Genomic DNA, 18,725 nt, shown 5'->3' with positions numbered 1-18,725 from the left:
CAGTGATGATAGGTTACTTGATTGATTGTTAATTGAATCATCAACATCATGTTTTTAGCTCCTCTTCTGTGCTGCTTCTTGGGTTATGGAATGGTACTGATGTATATAAAGTACAAATGGTAGATGAGGGGAGAGATGAGATCTGTTTTCTTCACCTTTTCTAACCCACCAGATTCTTATCCCCAGTGCTTTGCAGTGCTGAGCCTACCCTCTGTGTCTCTGTACGTATAGCACAGTACAGTACTCTAAAAGCCCATTTGAATAGTTTTCATCTGTCCCGTTTTACATAACAAGCATAAAGACAATCAAATAATGGATTTGACCCGTTTCCTCTCCTCTCCTTCTTCTGCTTTATGGAACTCCTGTTTATATCATATGATGTTGCCTTGAGTAGTTTCCATGGCAACCGTGATATCTCCATCCCAGTCTTTGATGGTAATGCTTCTTTCTGGGAGCCAGGGAACAGAGGCATCACTGTCTGAGCTGGAAATTATACCTGTTATGTGGTATTCCTACTGGACACACTAGCTGCTGTTTATTTTTTACTCATTCACATTCCTTTATTGTTCAAGTTACATAACAGACAGCGTGATGTGGGCATGATAATATGAAATCCCTGTAGAATTGTTATTTACTGTTGAGAATGCTAGGCTATTCTAAACACCCAGTAGTACTTGATAAATACAGTTGAAAGCTGTTGAAAGCCCATTGATAAAACATCAGTACACAACAAAGGTATTAATGTAGTTCCTGAAATATCACAACTATAATGTTACAACCATATCTTTTACTACTTCTACTGTAAAAATGTATACAAATGTATGTTCTGACAGAAGATAATACACACTTTGTAATGTTCCCTCAGCCTCCATGCTCCCCCTAGGACAGTAAGGGTTTACAGAGGGAAGAAGAGTTTTGGGTTCACCCTGAGGGGGCATGCCCCTGTCTGTATCGACTCTGTCATCCCAGGTAAGTTATGACGCACTGCTGATTACACTTCTCTATGTGGTGCGTTGGGTGGATGAAGTTCTATGTTTTGTGTTGGGTAACACTGTATTGTACTGGGCTGGTATCAGGTGGGTGGTGTTGGCTGTTGGGGATGCTGTAGTCAGTAGTGGGGGTTGTTAGATGTTTGGGATGCTGTGATCAGTATTTTATGTATTTATTTATTTAACCTTTATTTAACTAGGCAAGTCATTGGGATGCTGGGAAAGTGGGATGCTGTGGTCAGTAGTGGAGGTTGTTAGGTGTTTGGGATGCTGTGGTCAGTAGTGGAGGTTGTTAGGTGTTTGGGATGCTGTGGTCAGTAGTGGAGGTTGTTAGGTGTTTGGGATGCTGTGGTCAGGTTGTTAGGTGTTTGGGATGCTGTTAGGTGTTAGGTGTTGGGGATGCTGTGGTCAGTAGTGGAGGTTGTTAGGTGTTGGGGATGCTGTGGTCAGTAGTGGAGGTTGTTAGGTGTTGGGGATGCTGTGGTCAGTAGTGGAGGTTGTTAGGTGTTTGGGATGCTGTGGTCAGTAGTGGAGGTTGTTAGGTGTTGGGGATGGTGGTTAGTGGGGTTGTTATGTTGGGGATGCTGTGGTCAGTAGTGGAGGTTGTTAGGTGTTGGGGATGCTGTGGTCAGTAGTGGAGGTTGTTAGGTGTTTGGGATGCTGTGGTCAGTAGTGGAGGTTGTTAGGTGTTTGGGATGCTGTGGTCAGTAGTGGAGGTTGTTAGGTGTTTGGGATGCTGTGGTCAGTAGTGGAGGTTGTTAGGTGTTTGGGATGCTGTGGTCAGTAGTGGAGGTTGTTAGGTGTTTGGGATGCTGTGGTCAGTAGTCGAGGTTGTTAGGTGTTGGGGATGCTGTGGTCAGTAGTGGAGGTTGTTAGGTGTTGGGGATGCTGTGGTCAGTAGTGGAGGTTGTTAGGTGTTGGGGATGATGTGGTCAGTAGTGGAGGTTGTTAGGTGTTGGGGATGCTGTGGTCAGTAGTGGAGGTTGTTAGGTGTTTGGGATGCTGTGGTCAGTAGTGGAGGTTGTTAGGTGTTTGGGATGCTGTGGTCAGTAGTGGAGGTTGTTAGGTGTTTGGGATGCTGTGGTCAGTAGTCAAGGTTGTTAGGTGCTTGGGATGCTGTGGTCAGTAGTGGAGGTTGTTAGGTGTTTGGGATGCTGTGGTCAGTAGTGGAGGTTGTTAGGTGTTTGGGATGCTGTGGTCAGAAGTGGAGGTTGTTAGGTGTTTGGGATGCTGTGGTCAGTAGTGGAGGTTGTTAGGTGTTTGGGATGTTGTGGTCAGTAGTCGAGGTTGTTAGGTGCTTGGGATGCTGTGGTCAGTAGTGGAGGTTGTTAGGTGTTTGGGATGCTGTGGTCAGTAGTGGAGGTTGTTAGGTGTTTGGGATGCTGTGGTCAGTAGTGGAGGTTGTTAGGTGTTTGGGATGCTGTGGTCAGTAGTGGAGGTTGTTAGGTGTTTGGGATGCTGTGGTCAGTAGTGGAGGTTGTTAGGTGTTGGGGATGTTGTGGTCAGTAGTGGAGGTTGTTAGGTGTTTGGGATGCTGTGGTCAGTAGTGAAGGTTGTTAGGTGTTGGGGATGCTGTGGTCAGTAGTGGAGGTTGTTAGGTGTTGGGGATGCTGTGGTCAGTAGTGGAGGTTTTTAGGTGTTTGGGATGCTGTGGTCAGTAGTGGAGGTTGTTAGGTGTTTGGGATGCTGTGGTCAGTAGTGGAGGTTGTTAGGTGTTTGGGATGCTGTGGTCAGTAGTGGAGGTTGTTAGGTGTTGGGGATGCTGTGGTCAGTAGTGGAGGTTGTTAGGTGTTTGGGATGCTGCGGTCAGTAGTGGAGGTTGTTAGGTGTTTGGGATGCTGTGGTCAGTAGTGGGGATTGTTGTTGGGGTGATCTGATCTAGAGGGGTGTTACCTGAATATACAGTATGTTTCAGGAGGTGGAGGCGTGTCTCTGAGTCAATAACTAATCAAATCAAATGTTATTTGTTAAATGCACATTGTCCAACATCCACCCACTGTACAATAAGACAGACAGGACAGTCATGCTGGGCCATGCTTTTATTGTTGTATTAGTTTGATTAAAGGCCCTTTAAGGGAATGAGAGGAGGGTGAATACATGGATGGATGTGGATGTTGCTGTGTGCAGTGATGAAGATGTTCTGCTGTAGTTCTAAATGAAGAGGTTGGGGCAGCAGATTGTTAAGAGTGTTGGGCCAGAAACCGAAAGGTAGCTGGTTCAAATCTCCAAGCCAACTAGTTGAGAAATCTGTGATATGCCCTTGTGCAAGTTACTTAACTCCAATTGCTCTGGATAAGAGTGTCTGCTAAATTACTAAAATGTCAAATGTTGTACCAGAGTATAATAATATGGGGTTTACCGGATGCTCATCTTTGTTAGGACTGAGGCGGGGGAGGAGTGTGTATGTGTGTGTGTATGATGCCGACCACCCACTACAGATCTGAGCAGAGGCCAGCAGTAAGTTACTCACTGACTCAGGACAGCTGTATATGGAGATGCTGTGGGTGGATGAGATAAGATCGTGATGTACAGGCATCCATAAGAACACACTGTCTCGTGTCAGAGAGCCTGCATGGCCATGTGGTACTGTACACCTACTTAAGAACGATAAATAATAATATTATGCTAAATTGGTTCCTAAAGGCTTACCGGCATAACCCAATACATCAGACAACACATGGTGCATAAAAACAACAACAGTCAAATACCACGTACTGATTTGATTAATGAGGCTTCTATAAATGTTATGTTTTTGCGTATCATCTTGGATTGTTATGTGTCTTCCCTCCTTTTCTCTCTGACTCTCATCCCCTTGTCTCTCTTCAGACAGTCCTGCTGAAGACTGTGGTCTCAAACCAGGCGACCGCATCCTTTTCCTCAATGGGCTGGACATGAGGTACACAAACCTGTTATGTCTTTACTTTACCTTATGATGCACACAAGAGAGTGAGTCAAGCTGGGCTGGTGTGTTTCCTTGTGCACTCACATGCGTGGATGTGTGTGTGGAATGGCATTTGAGAAAATTCTTGTGGGAAGTCCTTTTACGCCCTTTAAACTGACTTATTTTCCCTTTTTATTCTGAACTTGAAGAAGTGTAGGAGTGCCCGTTAGAACACAGCCTGGCTGGAATCACATTTGTTCAGGAGAGCTCTGTCAATATTTCACCGCCCATAGCACAATATCACCCACAGTATCACTCACAAATACCTCATTATACCACCCCAGTAACCATGTAAACTATGGGTCACATGGGTGAGTAGTCGAGCGCACTACTGAATACTGTAGATAGTAACTCTTTGTACCTTTCAGTGTCTGTAGGAGCTAGTCCAATGACAGCATCCTTGCACATTGATTTTATTACTGACAGTGACTGTGTGTGTGTGTGTGGTGTGTGTGGTGTGTGTGTGTGTGGTGTGTGTGTGTGTGTGTGTGTGTGTGTGTGTGTGTGTGTGTGTGTGTGTGTGTGTGTGTGTGTGTGTGTGTGTGTTTGTGTGTGTGTGTGTGTGTGTGTGTGTGTGTGTGTGTGTGTGTGTGTGTGTGTGTGTGTGTGTGTGTGTGTGTGTGTGTGTGTGTGTGTGTGTGTCATCAGGAACTGTTCCCATGAGAAGGTGGTGTCCATGCTGCAGGGCAGTGGTGCCATGCCAACCCTGGTGGTGGAAAGCGGCCCCTCTGGTTACTCCCTCCCTGACCAGGGGGACCAGGAGGACACTTCCCCAAGCGTGGCCCCTTCAGTGGCCCCAAGGTCCCGCTCCCCGGTCCCCCTCAGCTCTCTACAGTGGGTGGCTGAGATCCTCCCCCCCAGCATCAGGGTCCATGGACGCACCTTTAGCCAGCAGCTGGATCACCTGCTCACCGTGCAGGAGAGATACACCATCTGCAAGGCCCTGGAGACCTTCTTCCAACACAGGTGGGGGGGTGGGGTATTAGAGGATGGAGAGGAAGTAGGAGAGAGAGAGAAGGAAGTAGGAGAGGGAGGGAGGGAGGGAGGGATTTTATCTCCTTTCAAATGTCAGGAATTATGTTTTATTCATTTGAAATGGCTCACACATCAATAGTAAATATTACATACATTTTATGTTTACCTACCCTAAAGGAGAGTTACAGAAACATAATCTGACAGTTCCCTACCAAATAACATCCTACTCCTCAATAATCTGCTTGAATCCTAATATGGTTCATTACATCTTATTACATGCACTAAATGTAAATGATATAATATATACATTATATAATGGTAAACTTGTCTAATCTAAAGCAATACATGTTATTTTACAGAGTACAGAATCAAAGAGTCACCAAGACAAATTCCCTGTCAACGTTACTGAATAGCAATAAACCTTTTCGAAAGTAGGATTTTCTTTTGATACTTTTATTTTGGCATGTTTGAGAAAGTGAACTTGCACACGTTAACAAGCTACCAGGTGCATGGGAAAAAGTATTCTTAATGATAAAAAGAAGAAAAACTCCAGCACACTGGTAGGAGTTGAGTTGTACCTCCCCAATACCATGATGAAACATTGGTTAAAATATCTATTCAATTCATGGAAGAATGAATATTACCAGTGTGCCTGAGATTTTTATTTGTTTTTATTTTAGCATGTTTTAAAATACTTTTTGTAGCAACAAAAAGGTCAGATTTCGATTTTTTTTGTCTGTGCTGTTCAGAAGTATCTAAAATAGTGACTTTTTCATTGTATATGTTCAGGAACGTGGACACCCTGATTGTTGATGTGTTCCCGGTGTTGGACACTCCAGCCAAGCAGGTGATCTGGCAGTTCATCTACCAGCTGCTGACCTACGAGGAGCAGGAACACTGTCAGAGCAAGATCTCACGCTTCCTGGGCTTCAAGACCGCAGGTGGGTTAGCCATTAGCAACATCTCTCTGCCTGCTTGGTTGGGTCTGTTGTGTGTGAGTGATTTGAGTTAGATGTGGGGTCTCTGTCTGGTTATGCTCTCACCGGTTTAGATTTTATATAATGTTTTGTCTTTCATAGTGGAAGATTGCTTTGCATCTTTACAGGCAAGGCCTTGCAGAGGCAAAAACGTAGACAACTAGAAGTTACAATGAAAATAGCTGACAACTAGAGAATATATTTATTGTTCAGTGGGAGTTGGGTGGGATGTTCTTAGATATTTCCTCCTGTCATTCTAATTCATTTGAATTCGTCTCTCTCTTTCTCTGTGTGTGTGTGTGTGTGTGTGTGTGTGTGTGTGTGTGTGTGTGTGTGTGTGTGTGTGTGTGTGTGTGTGTGTGTGTGTGTGTGTGTGTGTGTGTGTGTGTGTGTGTGTGTGTGTGTGTGTGTGCAGCAGCAGAGCCTGAGCCAGAGCCAGGTGCAGGACATGAGCACCACAGGAGGAGCAGCTCAGTGCGTGTGTCAGGTACCTCCTACAGAGGCACCGTACGGGAGAGGAGCTCTGACGACTGCATCATCGGAACACACCTGGGGATGGGTACGAATGTGATCAGCTCAACAACTATTTGTCCTTATCCTTGATTGGAAGGGTTTCCTCTCAACTAGCCACTCCAGGGCTGAGGGTTGACATGCTGCTTCTAACAGAGAACATCTATCCAAGCCAAGTATTGCATTAAGCCCATCTTAACTCTCATAGGGCCAAATCCTAACTTGAGAAATGCCTACAGTAACTTGGAATTTAGCATAAACCTCACATTGACGCCAATGGGAGATTTGTGCAGAAATTGTGTAGTACTGTGTAGTGTACAGTAAATCTCAAGTTAGGATCCAGCCCATAGCTCAAAATGCACTAGGCCTCTGTCGCTTCTCCATGCTGTTAAGGACATTATGACGCTTCCTGCTGTCTCCTGCTGTCTCCCCTCCTCTCTGGGCTTGAGAGGAGGTGGATCCTCATGACTGTTTGTCCCTTCATGTGGACGCAGGGATTCATGTGGATGCACCAGGGAGTGGGACACCTGGAGAGAGACAGTGTGGAGACGGCACCTCCTTCCCAGAGTCCCCTGACCTGAATCACGTGGGTATAAAACTGCAACACAATGGTCAGCCATGCAGAGCCAGCGGTGCTAATGATGAGCCATCTGTTTATAAAGAGAAATACTTACAGGGCTCCGCTGTACTGCAATGCTTTTACAAGTGCTTTGGGAAACACTTTATCTGGACGTCTGCTCACGAACTGTCTGTAAATAGTATTACATAGTTACAGTATGTTCACATTTTAAAAAAGACAAATATGACGCATGTTGTTTAGGATTTTTACTCAAGGTTAATAATGGTTAACAAACTATCTAGTAATGATTCATAAAGAGTTTATAAGCAGACCTTGTGATAAAGAGTTCCTAGTGCTTTGTGCTAACGGCCTGCTCACACCCCCTACGACCCCTAGATGTCAGGAGTGTACACAGAGCTGGAAAGTGTGCACACAGGGAAGAATGCCATGCAACAGAGTCACAGTCGTTGCTCTCCACTGACCCTACCAGACTTTGAGGAGCTGGGACAGACTGACGCCTATGGCCAGTCTCCTGCTCGCTCCTCCCTCAGTCAAGGTAGCACAGGTAACACAGACACACACACACCCCCACACACACCGTTGACATGGCAACCACTTGAAGCCAATGGTCAGTATATCATAAAGGTTACAACGACATCACCATTAACGTTGTCACTCATGCTCGCTTTAAGGATGACAAATGAGATCATTTAAGATGGAACGCATCTGGTTTAAGAGACTTCTTTAGAGTAAATTGAACAAACAGCTGCCACGTGGGTCAAGTTTTATTTCAACCAAATAAAACGCAGAGTCACAAAGTCCTTTGTTAGATATCTTTGAAATAATGCAGCGTTTCTTCTCCCCCCCCACAGGGAACCGTAAATCAGGATTGTCTCTGACATGGAAGGAGCCTCTGCCCGACCCTCTGTATGAGTTCTATCATGAGGGAACCACCCTGTCTCCCGGTAGCGTTGACTCCAACCCTTACGTGAGCCTGGAGAGCCCCCCTCCATCTCCCCAGCACTCGGATGACCCCACCAGCCCCCTGTCCAGACGCAGGAAGCTCTTCACCTTCTCCAGACCCCCCCGGAGCAGGGACACGGACAAGTTCCTGGACGCTCTGAGCGAACAGCTGGGACACCGTGTCACTCTGGTGGATAACTTCCTCCCTGGAGAGAACGATTATGAGGAGGTGAGAGACAGAGACAGTAGATGAAGAGATAGTCACTGTGAGGAGGTGAGAGACAGAGACAGTAGATGAAGAGATAGTCACTGTGAGGAGGTGAGAGACAGAGACAGTATATTAAGAGATAGTCACTGTGAGGAGGTGAGAGACAGAGACAGTAGATGAAGAGATAGTCACTGAGGAGGTGAGTATATTAAGAGATAGTCACTGTGAGGAGGTGAGAGACAGAGACAGTAGATGATGAGATAGTCACTGTGAGGAGGTGAGAGACAGAGATAGTCACTGTGAGGAGGTGAGAGACAGAGACAGTAGATGATGAGATAGTCACTGTGAGGAGGTGAGAGAGCCAGAGAGTCACAATTAGACAATGTGAGCTCTAAGAGAATTGGTTTGAAATGTTAATGATACCAGATCAAATTCGCCAACAGGCCGTCTGTGCCTACAGTAGTGTCATTGAGTTATTTAAGTATCTACAGTGTAGTAAATCCAATGTTTATGAATAAGATACAGACGGTACAGTATGTGAAGTTGTTATTGTGTCGACAGATACAGTATTTATGGAGTTGTTTTCCATTGTTTCTGAAGAAAAGCGGTGCATATGAATAGGAAATGATTAGATACATTATCGTCGTACAATAAAGGTTGTTTATAAGGTGTGTGCAGACTATTCAGGATGTATACAGTGATAAAATGACCATCAGATTATATACAGTATGTGTGCATCTGATTGTAAGGTTTCTGAAAACTGTATAAGGTTATAATATGTAAATCAGATGACATGGGTGTGTCTAATTATAAAGAATGAGAATGATCATTATCTGCTGTGTCCAGATGAGTTTCCAGGATGAGCAGGAAGTGAGCTACCTCCCCCACCAGCTGAGCAGTGCCAGCAGTGAGGACATCAGCAGCAACGATGACGCCACCTCCCTCACCTACTCCTCCGGGTCAGAACACATCCCCATTCCCCCGCCCCCAGAGCGCCCCGCCACCCCGCCCCCTTCCCCACCCCCTACCCCCGCCACCATTCGGCTTCTCGGACCCCCTCCCCATTACCTCGGTCCTCTCTCGCTTTTCTCCCGAACACATCCCCCGGGCGCGCATGTCCTTCCAGCCGCAGCACCCCATCATCCCCCTCCCCCGCCCCTCCACGGACCTTCACGTACAACAGGCCGACCCTACACAAGGTGCTGCCGACCAGGGATGAACTACAGGGCCGTTTCCACCACCAAGCACCCCAGATGACTCTCCCCCTGGCCCCTTGCTACTCACCCCAGCCCTCTCGTCCCAGGAACCTGCCCCGCCAGGCCAGCCAGCCTCAGCCCCTGACCCAGCCAATCCTGTGTCCCCAGCCCTCCCCTCAGCCCAACAGGCAAAGCCAGCTCGCCCTCCAGAGACACCACCAGCTTCACCACCAGCCCTACCAGCCCAGGCTGAGCCACCAGCCCTACCAGCCCCAGCTGAGCCACAGCCTGCCCCCCAGACCCCACACCTGTCCCAGCCCCAGAGTCACCCTCTCCAGCCCCCTCTCTCCTGTCCCAGCCCCAGAGTCACCCCCCAGGTCCCTCACCTGTCCCAGCCCCAGAGTCACCCCCCAGGCCCCTCACCTGTCCCAGCCCCAGAGTCACCTTCCCCAGCCCCTTCACTCAAAGACCTACGAGACCCCTGTCTCAGTGTCAGAGCTCCAGAAACACAAGGTGCCCCCACCGCCCCCTCCACCACTGCCGCCCCCGTGCGACCCGCCTCCACTGCCCAATTCCAGTCCCTGTGCTGGGGATACCAACCACATGAGTGTCAAGAGGCTACGCTGGGAGCAGGTAGAGAACTCCGAGGGGACCATCTGGGGACAGGTACGTGTGGAGTATATTATATTAACCCTGAACCTGGAATAATACTGTTTGTTGTTGTTTTGTTCAGACATGTATTGACAGATACTTTGTCTTCTTTAGCTTGGAGCGGACCCTGACTATGACAAACTGAGTGACATGGTGAAGTACCTCGATCTAGAGCTGCACTTTGGTACCCAACAGAGTTCCAGTAAGTTCTTTATTATGACCTCTTTTCATCAAACATCTCATCTCGGGGTGTCATATCATATAATGTATTCATATCACTGTTTCTGTTTTTACCAGTTAAACCACCTCTATGATGCAATTTTTTAATATTGTCCTTCTAACATGGAGTCCCATTGAAGGTCTCTTTTGCAAGGGAGCCATGCATATATAATGCAATATAATGATTTTATATCATCGCTGTGTAAGAGTACATCACATTCATTAATTCAACATGGCTTTTTTGTGTGTTTCATTGTGTAAGTGTATTGCTGATATTCCATGTTGTTGCCTTCACAGTGCACCAAGTTGTCCCATGGTCTACTAAAGCTCCTCCATTCACCTGCTCATCAAATCCATTATCCATATGGCACCACCTCCCATCCCATCTCTCCTCTCTTCTCTCTTTACCCATCTATCTTTAGTGCCTGTTAGTGTTTCCACCTCTGGTGCCTGGAGAGCAGCATCCTTACACTGTGATTAAATGTGTCAGTCTCTCTTCCAGAGCCAGCCTTCCTGCCCGAGAGCTTGAAAAAGAAAGACGTGGTGGAGATTCTGTCTTATAAGAAGGCCTACAACGCCTGTGAGTATGACCATGCCGTAGCCCCCAGGGATCTGAACCTTTCTCTCAATGATCTGAACATAACCTCTATGGCCACGTGGCCCAAACACAGCTTCTCTGATTTCTACAGAAGCAGTTGAATGGTATTGTTATTGTTGTTGTTTTTGATCAGTGAAGGCCTGTGACTGTCAATGACTGTTTTGTAGTGTGTTTTCTGTGAACCCCAGGATGAGTATCAGTTGCTTTTGTAACAGATCCAAATAAATTACAAATAAACCTAGTCTCCTCCATCCCTCCATTCCATTCCTCCTCTCCTCAGCCATCCTGATCGCCCACCTGAAGCTGTCTCCAGGTGAGCTGCGTAAGGTGCTGATGACAATGACCACAGACAGGCTAGAGCCGGCCCACATCAAGCAGCTGCTGCTCTACGCCCCCGATGACCAGGAGGTCAAACAGTATCAACGCTTCGACCAGGACTCCGCCAAACTCAGCGACCCTGACCAGTTTGTCCTGCAGGTAACAGAGACACTGTTGTGTCAATTTTTCCCAAATGGTGGATCGGGACGTTGTTTATATTGGTCCAGTCAAATCAAATGAAATTTGATTTGTCACATACACGTGTTTAGCAGTTGTTATTGTGGGTGTAGTGAAAATCCGTCTAGGCTGCGGCTAGAATGTTTAAAAATATCTATTTCAGTATTTTACTGTATAATATAGTAGTAGTTTACCACAGTATTATGCTACTATACTAGCAACAGTAACAATATTTTTCAAGTTCATAATCTGTGTGCCCAGATGCTAATGGTCCCTGAGTATAAGACTCGTCTGCGGAGCCTCCATTTTAAGACGACCCTGCAGGAGAAGACAGAGGAGATGAAGGCTGGATACGAATGTATTTACAAGGCCTCAGTGGAACTCAGGAGCAGCAAGAAACTGGCCAAGATCCTCGAGGTAATACAACCACTGTAACTTGCTCCATGGGAGTGGAATACAGGAGCTTAATGGTTGAGAAATGGCAAACGACTGTTGATTTCATATTTTTTATGGTACCCTGCTGTCAAGATCTAAGGTTATTAAAGAACCAGGAGGATTTAAGACCAAAGACCCAAGATGATTCAGTTAAGAATTGCAATTTTGAAGATTTGTCTGTCTGTAAAATCATATAGGATAAGGTAACAAGAAACAGACTCGGAAGTATGCATAATGTTTTTATCATGTTGTGTTACCTGTAAACGGTTTCTAAACCTCTGTTTCTGTTGACAGTTTGTGCTGGCAATGGGGAATTACCTGAATAATGGTCAACCCAAGACGAACAAAACCACTGGCTTTAAGATCAACTTTCTCACTGAGGTATGGATGGATGTTCATGCTCTTGCTGACTGTGCTTTAGCCTCATTTGCCTCTATAGCAGTGGTTCTCAAACTAATTCTCATGGATCCCCAAATGTTTCACGATTTTGTTGTAGCCCTGAACTAAGTCACCTGATTCACCTAGTCAAGGGCTTGATGATTAGTTGACCATTTGAATCAGGTGTGCTATCTGTGTAATAGTTCAAATCCGTGGAATGACTAGAGGTCCCCGAGGAGAGGTTTGAGAACCCTTGCGCTATAGTATTTGTGTTGTCTTTGCTTTCTAATGCCAAATCCTATCTCACCTTAATTCTTACAGCTCAGCACCACTAAAACAGTGGATGGTAAATCCACCTTCCTCCACATTCTTGCCAAATCTCTATGCCAACACTTCCCAGAACTGCTGAACTTTGCCAGGGACCTCACAACCGTACCACTCGCAGCCAAAGGTACAGTGAGACGACACCACACAATGTTCTTTACCTGGTTCCATCCTTCAGCGGGACTCTGAGGTTCACTAGCAGAATGAACACCTTCTATTTAGTACATTTACACAGTCCACAATATGTACTAAAAGTCATGTTCTTATCCGTTTCCTGATAACCCCGGTCGTTTCCTGATAATCCCCGGTCGTTTCCTGATAATCCCCAGTCGTTTCGTTTCGTTTCTGATAACCCCGGTCGTTTCCTGATAACCCCGGTCGTTTCCTGATAATCCCCGGTCGTTTCCTGATAACCCCGGCGTTTCCTGATAATCCCCGGTCGTTTCCTGATAACCCCTGGGCGTTTCCTGATAATCCCCGGTCGTTTCCTGATAAAGCCCGGGCGTTTCCTGATAACCCCCGGGCGTTTCCTGATAACCCCCGGTCGTTTCCTGATAATCCCCGGTCGTTTCCTGATAATCCCCGGTCGTTTCCTGATAGTTCCTTTTCAACATTCCGACATGCCTTACAGCAGTCATCGCATAAGACTGAAACACGACAGCATTTACTTTATAATGAATGGCATTCACATTAGACACTTGAATTTGCAATGGATTTGTCTCATATGAGTCATACTGTATGGTTTTGTATTGAACTTTCTCTGCAGTGAATCAGCGAATCCTGACAGCTGAGCTGGGTGACCTCCACTCCACCATCCAGGACATCAGGACAGCGTGTCAGATGATTCCTGCCACGGCTGAGGACCACTTCGCTGCTGTCATGAGTGTATCCTTTTATCGACAACAACAATTCCCTTCACAACAGAACATTTCCCACACACACACATAATCATGGTAGACAGTATAGTTAGTGTGTGCCACACAGTAACACACTGTAGTGATTAGTAGTAAGTAATTACACTGTAATTGTATATAATTACACCATACATAACAGTCATCAGGATGTTACTAGTCAGAATGTTTCACTGTGCTTCAAATGGTCTGACAGTTTGACAGTTTTATCCTTGACCCTGGAGATAAAGGGCTTCCTGGAGAACAGTCACCCAGCGGTTCAGTCTCTGGACTCTCTGCAGCTGAGAGCCATGGATGAGTTCACTAAGGTGGCATCTTACTTCGGAGAGGACAGCAAAGCCACCTCCACTGAGGCCTTCTTCGCCATTTTCGCTGAGTTTACTTCCAAGTTTGAGGTGAGCCGGTAGCCAGAGTGATGCCCTTGATAGGTCTCTGACCGTACAATTTGACAGCATTCAAGTGTGTCTGTGACTCATGCATGATTTTGATTGGTTCATGTTTTCCAGAAAGCACTGAATGAGACCCAGGCTACAGAGAACCCCTCTATCCCCAGAGTGGCCTCTCCCCTGGCCTGGTAGAGATGAGAGACTGGATAACCCCTCTGCTCTCCTCAACCAAAGTGTCAAGACAACACAAAGAAACAGTTACAGCTACTGGGACACAAACAACATGATCTTCAACACTGTGGAATGACCTATGGCCAGGAGTTCTTCCTGAACATGTCATCTGACCAGAAAGAACTCTGAGCCCTAGGGCCCACAGTTGTCCCTGGTAAGGTCAAGTAGTACAAGAAATTAGTAATGAAGATTAATATGTTTAGATAAGAGTATATATTTGATATTGGATTATATGAAATTGAAATTATATTGAAATTGTAAAGCATAGATGTATATGGAAATTACATTTTAGATGGCTGATAGTCAAACGTATATGAATGTTATCTAGAGCTGAGCACTATTTTTAGGACTTGATCTGAAAAGTGCACAACAACAGAAACTCAAATTCCATTCACACACACTCACTGCCTCTTAGATTATGTGATGATAGAACGCAGTATTAACCTACCAAGAATCATTACATTGGCATGACAATAGTACTGTGAATTATTATTTTAAAAATTAGAAGCTTTCTGGTGTCAACGTACCTGCAGTCATCCTGACGTACCTGCAGTCATCCTAACGTACCTGCAGTCATCCTGACGTTTGGCATTTCAAAAGTTCCACTCGGCAGGGGAAACAAAAAATAATGCCAGACTCCTGCGGGTTTGAAGTGTTTTATAGTATGATGAACCACATGAAATAAGAGGGTTAACCCACCGGGGCTAGTATATGGATAGCTGATAACAGAAAGACATCAATTCATTTGAGTGGTCTTGGCAGCTCTTACTGTCACTGTGGTTGTTATTGATGAACCGTCCATCTCTGCCATAAATTCACCTGAATTTGTATCTTGTTATAGAACAAATGTTCACTTTTTTTCTGATGTTAATTTCAAGCTGTTTTGATGGTATTTCTTTAATACTGTACGTGTTTCTACTTTCCCTCCATAATTCCTTTTTACATTGGAATTTCAGTCAGAGCTGCCATCATGAAAATACAGATGTGTTTATTTACAGACCTGTCGTACCAGGCAATTTGTCATCATGTTCAAAAAGACACTGCAACACATTTAAATATTGCCACTAGTGCAGTACAGTGTTGACAACTGTCCGAAGCATTTGCATGTTTGTATAGGTGTTGTTTTGTGTTATATCTGGATTTGTTTACTTTTATTATATTCTGACAAATTGGGTCTGAAATGTAGGCCTATTATAACATTTGGTCGATTGAAGTTTATTGTTAATTTATTGAAATGTTCATTTTGTAAAAGTGTGTTTTATATGTTTTCATTGATATTATTGGAGTACTTTGTATAGTTAAAAAAATATTGACTTTTTATGTTGGCCATGTGGTTGCTTCTGGATCGGTTGTATTTGGATCTGTTAAAAAAAAACATGAATGCTTGACAAATAAATCTGCCTGATACCCTCGAGCTTCTTTGGCACTAATGACAATCATGGACCAAATAAAGTGGAATTTGTTTTGTGGTGATGCTGTTGCCATAGTAACAGGAAAATGGCAGTAAATTGTTTGCCATCATCAAATCAAATTGTATTAGTCACATGCGCCGAATACAACAGGTGTAGACCTTAAGGTGAAATGCTTACTTACGAGCCCCTAACCAACAATGTAGTTTCAAAAAACATGGACTAGCATAAGAGATAAAAGTAACAAGTAATTAAAGAGCAGCAGTAAAACAACAATAGCAAGACTAAATACAGGGGGGTATATGCGGGGGCACCGGTTAGTTGAGGTAGTATGTACAGTACATGTAGGTAGAGTTATTGAAGTGACTATGCATAGAGAACAACAACAGAGTAGCAGCGGTGTAAAGGGGGGCAATGCAAATAGTCTGGGTAGCCATTTGATTAGAAGTTCAGGACTCTTGGGGGTAGAAGCTGTTTAGAAGCCTCTTGGATCTAGACTTGGCGCTCCGGTACCGCTTGCCGTGCGGTAGCAGAGAGAACAGTCTATGACAAGGGTGGCTGGAGTCTTTGACAATTCTCAGGGCCTTCCTCCAACACCGCCTGGTAAAGAGGTTCTGGATGGCAGGGAGCTTGGCCCCAGTGATGTACTGGGCCGTTCGCACTACCCTCTGTAGTGCCTTGCGGTCGGAGGCCGAGCAGTTGCCATACCAGGAAGTGATGTTACCAGTCAGGATGCTCTTGATGGTGCAGCTGTAGAACATTTTGAGGATCTGAGGACCCATGACAAATCTTTTCAGTCTCCTGGGGGGGAATAGGTTTTGTCATGCCCTCTTCACGACTGTCTTGGTGTGCTTGGATCATGTTAGTTTGTTGGTGATGTGGACACCAAGGAACTTGAAGCTCTCAACCTGCTCCACTGCAGCCCCGTCGATGAGAATGGGGGCGTGCTCGGTCCTCCTTTTCCTGTAGTCCACAATCATCTCCTTTGTCATGATCACGTTGAGGGACAGGTTGTTGTCCTTGCACCACACGGCCAGGTCTCCAACCTCCTCTCTATAAGCTGTCTCGTCGTTGTCAGTGATCAGGCCTACCAGTGCTGTGTCATTGGCAAATTTAATGATGGTATTGGAGTCGTGCCTGGCCGTGCAGTCATGAGTGAACAGGGAGTACAGGAGGGGACTGAGCCTTCACCCCTGAGGGGCCCTTGTGTTGGGGATAAGCATGGCGAATGTGTTGTTACCTAGCCTTACCACCTGGGGGCGGCCCGTCTGGAAGTCCAGGATCCAGTTGCAGAGGGAGGTGTTTGGTCCCAGGGTCTTTAGCTTATTTATGAGCTTTAAGGGCATTATGGTGTTGAACACTGAGCTGTAATCAATGAATAGCATTCTCACATAGGTGTTCCTTTTGTCCAGGTGAGAAAGGGCAGTGTGGAGTGCAATAGAGATTGCATCATCTGTGGATCTGTTGGTGCGGTATGCAAATTGGAGTGGGTCTAAGGTTTCTGGGATAATGGTGTTGATGTGAGCCATGACCAGCCTTTCAAAGTACTTCATGGCTACAGATGTGAGTGCTACGGTTCTGTAGTAATTTAGGCAGGTTACCTTAGTGTTCTTGGGATCAGGCACTATGGTGGTCTGCTTAAAATATGTTGGTATTACAGACTCGGACAGGGGGAGGTTGAAAATGTCAATGAAGACACTTGCCAGTTGGTCAGCGCATGCTCTCAGTACACGTCCTGGTAGTCCGTCTGGCCCTGCGGCCTTGTGAATATTGACCTATTTAAAGATCTCACATCGGCTGCGGAGAGCGTGATCACACAGTCTTCTGGAACAGCTGGTGCTCTCATGCATGTTTCAGTGTTATTTCCCTCAAAGCGAGCATAGAAGTAGTTTAGATCGTCTGATAGGCTTGTGTCACTGGGCAGCTCTTGGCTGTGCTTCCCTTTGTAGTCTGTAATAGTTTGCAAGCCCTGCCACATCCGATGAGTGTCGGAGCCGGTGTAGTACGATTCAATCTTAGTCCTCTATTAACGCTTTGCCTGTTTGATGGTTCGACGGAGGGCATAGCAGGATTTCTTATAAGCTTCCGGGTTAGAGTCCCACTCCTTGAAAGCGGCAGCTCTAGCCTTTTGCTCAGTGCAAATGTTGCCTGTAATCCATGTCAACAACAAAAACAACCCAAAAATTGTTACAAACAACGCAAATCAACTACCAAAAGAAACACAATAGGTTAGGGGACACGTAAAACCTCTGCCTTCCTCTCCGGTGCCGTCAATCCATATGGCAGCATCAATCCATATTTCAAAGCCTTTGAGTTGCTCACCGTTTGCTCGGCGTCATTCCAGAATACTATGAGCAATTTTTGTCAAAATTCCTGAAAAACACACTGAAAAAGTCGCTGTCATACTATTATATCCCAAAGGTATGTATAATTTAGTTGATGGAGGTATGTTGAGAATTAACAATTTTACTTTGCTTACAGATGTAGGAGGATCTATATTAGCCTATTAATATTCATATTATAAGTGACATTTGTTTGGTTTTAGTCCTCATCAGAAGTTCTCCACATGATTCTGGAAGATCTGAATGACATTGAGAAACGCCCAAAGTAAGTTTTCCTCTGACTCCTCATTGAGGCATGGCCCTTGCTTTGCTCGGTTATCTGACTGTGGTTGTTTTTGGCCCATCTGCCCACTGAAGGAGGTTTGTATCCTGGTGGTGTCTCATTGTGTGCTGAGCCGTATGTTCCCGTCGTGGGGATACCACTTCGTGATGCAGCCCCTCAGCCTCCAGGACCCCACCCCACAGACCCAGCTGTAGAGACCCTGGTTCCAGACAGCCTGGCCATGATCTGCGCGTGCCTACTCAAACACAGGGTAAAGCAGATGCTGAACACTGTTGGTGGCAAATTTCAACATCATTGTTGCATGTCAATTTGTCCATATCACAGACATACCAGTTGTAAGACAAATTCATTGTTTCCTTTGTAAGGTATTTTGACATGATGTAAGCCCTCCATGTTTTGTGCTCTTTGAGGGGTTGTGTCACAGGCCTGTCGGTGTGTGTTATATAACAGGGGTATTCAACTTTTACCCTACGAGATCCACAGGCTGCTAGTTTTCTGTTTTACCTGATCATTTAACACACCTGGTGTCCCAGGTCTTATTCAGTCCCTGATTAGAGGGGAGCAATAACAAAAATGCAGCGGAACTCGCTTCGAGGTCTAGATTTGAGGGTTCTATAGGGTAGCTGTTCAGTGTGTGTGTTGTCCTATAGGGTAGCTGTTCAGTGTGTGTTGTTCTATACGTTAGCTGTTCAGTGTGTGTTGTTCTATAGGGTAGCTGCTCAGTGTGTGTTGTTCTATACGTTAG

General features: G+C 45.5%; 1 protein-coding gene across 1 annotated transcript in view; it reads left to right on the top strand.

The window, feature by feature from the left end:
* LOC112224794 (delphilin-like) overlaps positions 1-15,360 on the top strand; it is a 29,826-nt gene extending 14,466 nt beyond the window's left edge. Inside the window, 21 exon segments of the mRNA XM_042306128.1 lie at positions 866-969; positions 3,816-3,885; positions 4,579-4,896; positions 5,265-5,336; positions 5,695-5,846; positions 6,298-6,441; positions 6,887-6,978; positions 7,348-7,516; positions 7,824-8,143; positions 8,969-9,148; positions 9,150-9,265; positions 9,267-9,984; positions 10,084-10,171; positions 10,691-10,768; positions 11,067-11,263; positions 11,543-11,698; positions 12,011-12,097; positions 12,416-12,545; positions 13,185-13,303; positions 13,560-13,724; positions 13,836-15,360. Coding sequence (XP_042162062.1) covers positions 866-969; positions 3,816-3,885; positions 4,579-4,896; positions 5,265-5,336; positions 5,695-5,846; positions 6,298-6,441; positions 6,887-6,978; positions 7,348-7,516; positions 7,824-8,143; positions 8,969-9,148; positions 9,150-9,265; positions 9,267-9,984; positions 10,084-10,171; positions 10,691-10,768; positions 11,067-11,263; positions 11,543-11,698; positions 12,011-12,097; positions 12,416-12,545; positions 13,185-13,303; positions 13,560-13,724; positions 13,836-13,907 — 3,547 coding nt within the window. The 3' untranslated portion in view covers positions 13,908-15,360.
* The last annotated feature ends 3,365 nt before the right edge of the window (positions 15,361-18,725 follow it).

The sequence above is a fragment of the Oncorhynchus tshawytscha genome, linkage group LG25 (genome assembly GCF_018296145.1).
Source record: "Oncorhynchus tshawytscha isolate Ot180627B linkage group LG25, Otsh_v2.0, whole genome shotgun sequence".
NCBI lineage: Eukaryota > Metazoa > Chordata > Actinopteri > Salmoniformes > Salmonidae > Oncorhynchus > Oncorhynchus tshawytscha.
The sequence above is the reverse complement of the archived record's forward strand: the minus strand, read 5'-3'. Positions and strand labels throughout refer to the sequence as shown.